General features: G+C 34.6%; 1 protein-coding gene across 1 annotated transcript in view; it reads right to left on the bottom strand.

Moving 5' to 3' along the window:
• Positions 1-1,522: 1,522 nt before the first annotated feature.
• OTOG (otogelin) overlaps positions 1,523-6,000 on the bottom strand; it is a 106,941-nt gene continuing 102,463 nt past the window's right edge. Inside the window, exons 55-56 of the mRNA XM_084521940.1 lie at positions 3,437-3,516; positions 1,523-2,154 (exon numbers count right to left, since the gene is read on the bottom strand). Coding sequence (XP_084378066.1) covers positions 1,954-2,154; positions 3,437-3,516 — 281 coding nt within the window. The 3' untranslated portion in view covers positions 1,523-1,953. The remainder of the gene's footprint in view (positions 2,155-3,436; positions 3,517-6,000) is intronic.

Below are 6,000 nucleotides of genomic sequence, written 5' to 3'. Positions count from 1 at the left end.
AAGCATATCAGTGTTTGATTATAGTTACTGGATATGCCACACTCTTCTTCCTGTTCTCACTGCATGACAGAAACCAGTATTAACTTGCTCTTAATACCACAAGTTGAAAGTCTGGAACTTAAACGGCTTTTGAAGTAGCTGCCTTGTGCTGCTGGAAGCAATGAGCATTTTCACATTAGCATGAGGGGCAAGAGCAGGGAACATGGCCTCAGCTGAGAGTAGCATAGCTGTGCTAATTCCTGTCTTGTTCAGTCCCTTAATATGGTGCTTGGCGCTTTGCACTGAAAACCATCTTGCCTGAAAGCAAAAGAAACTGCTTTCTATTAATTCCTCCCCTCTTGGATGACATCTGCCAGCTGGTATAAAGGGCAGCTGAAGTTCACCTTTGCAAATACAAAAGCTGGCATTTTAGGCTCTTGAAGACTTAGCTCGGCTCTCAATGTCTTGTAAATAGCACTTTTCTGCTCCTCAGTTTGTAGTTTTCTGAAGCATATGCACTGCTGAAAAGCAAATTAGTACACATCATGCATGGAATCACATGACAGTAAGCTGCTTCAACAATGACAGCAAAATTAATTGTAACAAAATAAGACTCCCTGGTGTTTATTAGATATTGTAAGAATGCAATGTACAGTATACAAAATTAGTATCAAAACTGTTCATGGCTGATTTTAACAACACATTTTTCTTTGGATTAACTGCACACAAACAACTTTCAAACAAGTTACGCCAGGAATTATTTTTATATTTTAGGGCCTTAAGCATATATCACTGCTATCTTCAGTTTTGATCTACAAAATTAAAGCAACTGAATTTTCGCTGCATCTTGGCATTAGTGAGGATAGAAAAGGACAGCAACATTAATTTAGAAGAGAAAAAGTATTAGTTCATTACAACAAAATGTTAATTAAGTTCATAAACAAAATTGCTTTTGAAATTCCAAACCTTACAATTGTACATTGTCAATATCAAACACTTGACATAAGAAGTTGCATTCTCTTATATGGATGACAAAGATTTTCAACTTACATTTTTCTTTAGACAGATTCATAATCCTGGTTTTGTTTTTTTCCTAATGAATTTTCACATCTTTAGTATCAGAGTAAAACAAGGTTCATTCTGCTAAAGAAACAGTTTAAATACAGTGCATTTCATAAGATAACTGTGTTCATTTAAAATATTATCTATATAAAGGAGTGTAAAGCGGTTTTCGTTTGTTAAATCACTGTATTGTCAGTTCATTACATACCATTTAGCAAAAAGAAAAAGTTACTACTAATGACTAACCTAAAGCAGTCCATCTGTCCCACACATTGCATGTTGGCCATAATGCTTTTCAATACAATATAAAATGCACTACAAAAGCTGAAATAATTACCAGGGAATATTACATACAGCCATTAGTATTGATAATGTTTCCCTGATTAAAAAATATATATATAAAATAAAATAAAAAAAATCTGTGACTTAATTTCCCATTCATATTCAGCTTTGCTATAGGAAGATGATTTAAACTGAAAATTCTCATATTGTCCAAACATTTTTTCTTAATAGACACTGAATGTATTTGCACAATTACAATACATTCAAAATAATAGATTGCTGCCAAATAGCAGGAATGGGTGCATGACAAAGACAGAGAACAATGGGATGGTGTGCTTTCTCTTGTGGTGTGTTAAACATAAATCACATTTTAAGCTGGCACACATCACAAAAAGTCTTAAAACAATCCCTGTGAAAGAAACAGGAAGACAAACCACAATAAAAACAATGCAAAGCCATTCTTTAGGAATTTAGAAGAGCCCCAAAATATTTTTGTTCCTTTATCTTTTAACATTAAGCTATTAAAATTCAGTGGGTTGGATGTTTTATTTTTTATAGATAAAGTATTCAAATTATCTTATGCTGGGAACAGCTGGGCTTGCTGTTTTCTTTCCTTGTGTTTATTTATTCTTAAGACCACTGGCAAGAACAGTCTGTAGGCTCTTGGATTGTATAGCTGACCCAGGTTGAATTACTGGTGCAATACAATTGCACAGTTCGTCTCTGTAGTCCAAGCTCCCTGCAGCATTTGCAGAATCTTGCGTATGTGTTGATGTTGTAGTTATAAATGCTTGCAGATGGGCACTTTCCATCACAAGAAACAATGTTCACCTGGTAACAAATATGAAGAATAACTGGCAAATTTAAGCAATTATGAAAGAAAGTTAGGAGAGTCTAAAGAAATTAAGCATTCAAATCCAACTGCAAAGCAATTAAAAATGTGGGGATATTTATTCTACCCCCCTACAAAACTCCACTACATTTGAATAATAAGCACTAAAATATGTTGCCTGGATAGGCTTCAATTGTTATGTTATTGAGCGTAATGATGACTTTCCATTTACTCTTCAATAACGCAGCAGGTTTTCACTATTAATAGACACACAGAAACAATTTGGGGCTTGAATTTTCAAGTATTCATATCGACCTTGACTTGAACGTAACACTGAATGTTCCAACAATAATTCTCTGGAATTAATTTCAGTGGTATACCAATGCAGTGCTACTATACTGGCAACGATAATATATTATTGGAAGAAAATAAAGAAACAATCCTTTGGAAAGCCAAGGATTGTTATTATTAATTATACACAAAAACTAATACAGACTGTAACAGAATCATGCACAGAAACTGATATTTTTTTCAAGTTCAATAGTCAGGTTTTGCAATGTTTGATGCATTTCTTATTGCTGAAACTAAATTTTCTGGCTGCACAACAGTTCACCCGAGAAAATGTACTCAGTGTCATTTTGCAGGTTACAGCTGTTTCCCTATACTCTTCCATTACAGCTTTTTCAGGTGCTCTTAGACATCTCACACCAGACATCTGCACTATTCTTGCTGCTCACACTGTCTTACTGCCCAGCAGGACGTTGTTGGTGTCTTCCTACCATAAATCATTCAGCAGACATACAGATAGTGTCTCATTCTTCTTACACATTTCAACATTATTCTGCTGCAGTCTAAAGACAAATTTCTGGACCCACAATTATTTTCTTGTTGGCATTTAAATACTTTCTCTACACAGACAGAAAATTAAACACATATACTGTAGTTTTAGCTCTATACTGTTGGCAAGTGTCTGTCGTATCAAAGTTAATTTGGATATAATAATTGCACTGTAGGGTGAACTAAGAGCTTGGATTTGCACTAAATTAACATGAGCCTAATGCATTCAAAAGCAGGAGTTACATCCTCATCTATCTTATTATTTGAAAATACGATTGCTGAGAATATAGGGAAACATTTAAACAGTTCTATGAAGCACAGAGACTTCCATCTCTGGAAGAAAAAGAGATGCAGACAATACCGCTGTGGAATTTTTGTCCTCCTTCCTTTTTTCTTATTTTTTTTTCTGTCTATTAAAAGAAATTGTGATAATTGTTTACTTACTGGTGTGTTACTCCTGCAGTCATTCTTGCGAATAGTCATCCGAACAGTCACCTTTTTACAGAATTTTCCATCTTCCTTGCCTGCAAAACAGGCATTGATTGAAAAATATCAGTTCAAAACTCTAAACATTTCAGAGGCAAGAACATTCCTGAATGTTTTATGGGGTCAAGAGGCAAAGAAGAATACACCCAATACCATCAATAAATACACAAATCTTCTTTGACAAAGTGACATTTGCTATACGATCCATTTAAGTGAAAGCATTCTTTTAAAATATTCTATTTCATGCATTAAGGTATCTGTCTTGTTGTATCTCCAATAACAGTTCTAAAAGGTTCATTCCTCATTCAGAAGCTTTTTAAGAGTAAGCCCCCCCCCGTACCTTTCATAAAATTTTGTAAAACTGATCAACCACTTTGGTGAGATAGCTTGTTAAAAATGAATAAAATGTATTTTCTATTAAATAACTGTAACAAACATTAATAGTAATTACTGAATTCCAGTTGTATAAATACTTTTTCAAATGGACACAACACTAGGATCTATAGAAAACTAGACCCCGGGGGGAACGACGACTTTGTATTTCTGTACACCTTTATTCAACAAGAAAAAGAACACAAGTAAACAATATAAAATGTTTTATTTACATTTTCATTATCATTATGCCCACATTTTTTTCTCACAAAAGTATGTACAAAGTATGTGGATGAAATAAAAACAATAAAAAATAATTCATGAAATAAAGTAAAACAGTTAAACTTGATTTAAGGAGAAAATCCAGGGCATTTTGATGAAAACCAACAAAGGTCAGTCCAAAGTTCAGTTGTTAGAGGTCAGAAAGCACAGTATCTTCTTTAGATGATCCTCTGCATGCTGAAGAAAACACATCACATTGAAGATCTGTAAGAAAACCAAACCATTCATTCCATTATAACTGCTTCCACAGTTTCATGGATTTTACACACTATGATGCAGTCCCACATGACTCTCCACTTACTGAACTGCATTTTCTTTCAGCCAAGAAATCCAAAGATGCCTACAAGAGGTGAATAATGTTAGCTCCCAAAAAGGACAATGAAAGACTTACTGGTTTGACCAATATCTAACACTGAACTGTGACAGAGGTTTATTACATCTTAATGCTCAATATCCAGTTCCCTATTTTAATTGCTTTTGAACTTCCCTAAAATAAACTTTTTTTTTTTTTTTTTTTAAAACAACATGAGAGTCTGCTACTGACTCTGGCATAGCAGAAGTTTCTAGAATATGAAAGAAAGGACAGCAATGAATCTGCTTGGAAGCAAATAAAAATCTACAGTCGGAAATAGCTGGCTATTGCTTAACTATTACTGAATGATGTTTGCTTAAGGAAAAATAAATTGAGAAAAGAAAAAATTGCTTTTGAAAATAAGAATACTCACCATTGTTTCGTGTTTCTCACAGTCTTACACATGTTCTTTCTTCTTTTATACAATGTGTAGGATGGGGAATTAAGTGCAACTGTGGCTATGATGTCATCTGGGCTACAGTGAAAGTACATCACATCTCATAAAGAAATAAATATATGAAGTATTTCCATGTATGTACTTTAATGTCCAGTGGCTTTTAATGAGCTCTACAACATGGTGTGCTTTGCCCTGAACAGTCTTACAAAGCATGCGAGCATCATATATTGGCCACGTTATAATGAGATTCTTTTTCATGTTCTGCCTGGTCAAAAATCCTTGTGTTTTTTTTGTGTCAACTCACAACACCCCTGTCACTTGAACTGATGTCAGTATGAAGGAGCAATCTAGACTTCAGAGTAGTATTCCTAGAGTCAGGAGTGAAATTTAATGAAGGATGCATCACTCACTGTACAAAAAAATGTACAACATCACAGTCAACGTTATTTCTCTTCTAGAAACATGGAGAGGTGTTTTCACAAAATAAATGCCAAAACAACTGCATTCATACCATGTTACAACTGCAAAAGTTATTATGCTTGATTAAAAAGAACAAAGAAAATCTCAGATTTTCATGGAGTAAACACAGGCTTGCTATTTTCAGTATACTGTCCTAACTATGACAGGGAAGGGAAAGAGCTACTTCTACTGAATATGCCACTGGAAGCAAAACTATATGCTACAGCATTTGCAAAAACACTATGTATTAAATAAGCTGCAACAAGCAGAGCTATTAGTCTCTATGTTCTACAGCATTGTAAACATCATGGAATTAGCTTACATTTTTTAAATACAGCAATTTTACACATGCAGCAAGCTAAAGACTACGCAGGTGCTTACTACCAACAGTATATTGTTGGCTAACAACAATGCACTGCCCACGCAGTGCAAAATGAAAAACAAAACCAAACCACAAAGTGAGTCATTCCAAACCATGAGCAAGTTGTACTACACTGCAGCTTTTGGCAGAACTGGACAACATAAAGCCTGATGCTCCTATCAGGGAGTACATTGTTGAAAATCAACAATGATGCTGTTTGGGTTGATCCTACTTATTTACAGAAAATGTACCTGTGTTACAGCTAGCATAGGCTGTAGGAGTGACTGGGCTAACAAGGA

This window comes from Aythya ferina (genome assembly GCF_964211825.1).
Source record: "Aythya ferina genome assembly, chromosome: 5".
In the NCBI taxonomy this organism is placed as follows: Eukaryota; Metazoa; Chordata; class Aves; order Anseriformes; family Anatidae; genus Aythya; species Aythya ferina.
Note: the sequence above shows the minus strand (reverse complement) of the source record. Positions and strands in the feature narration are given on the sequence as shown.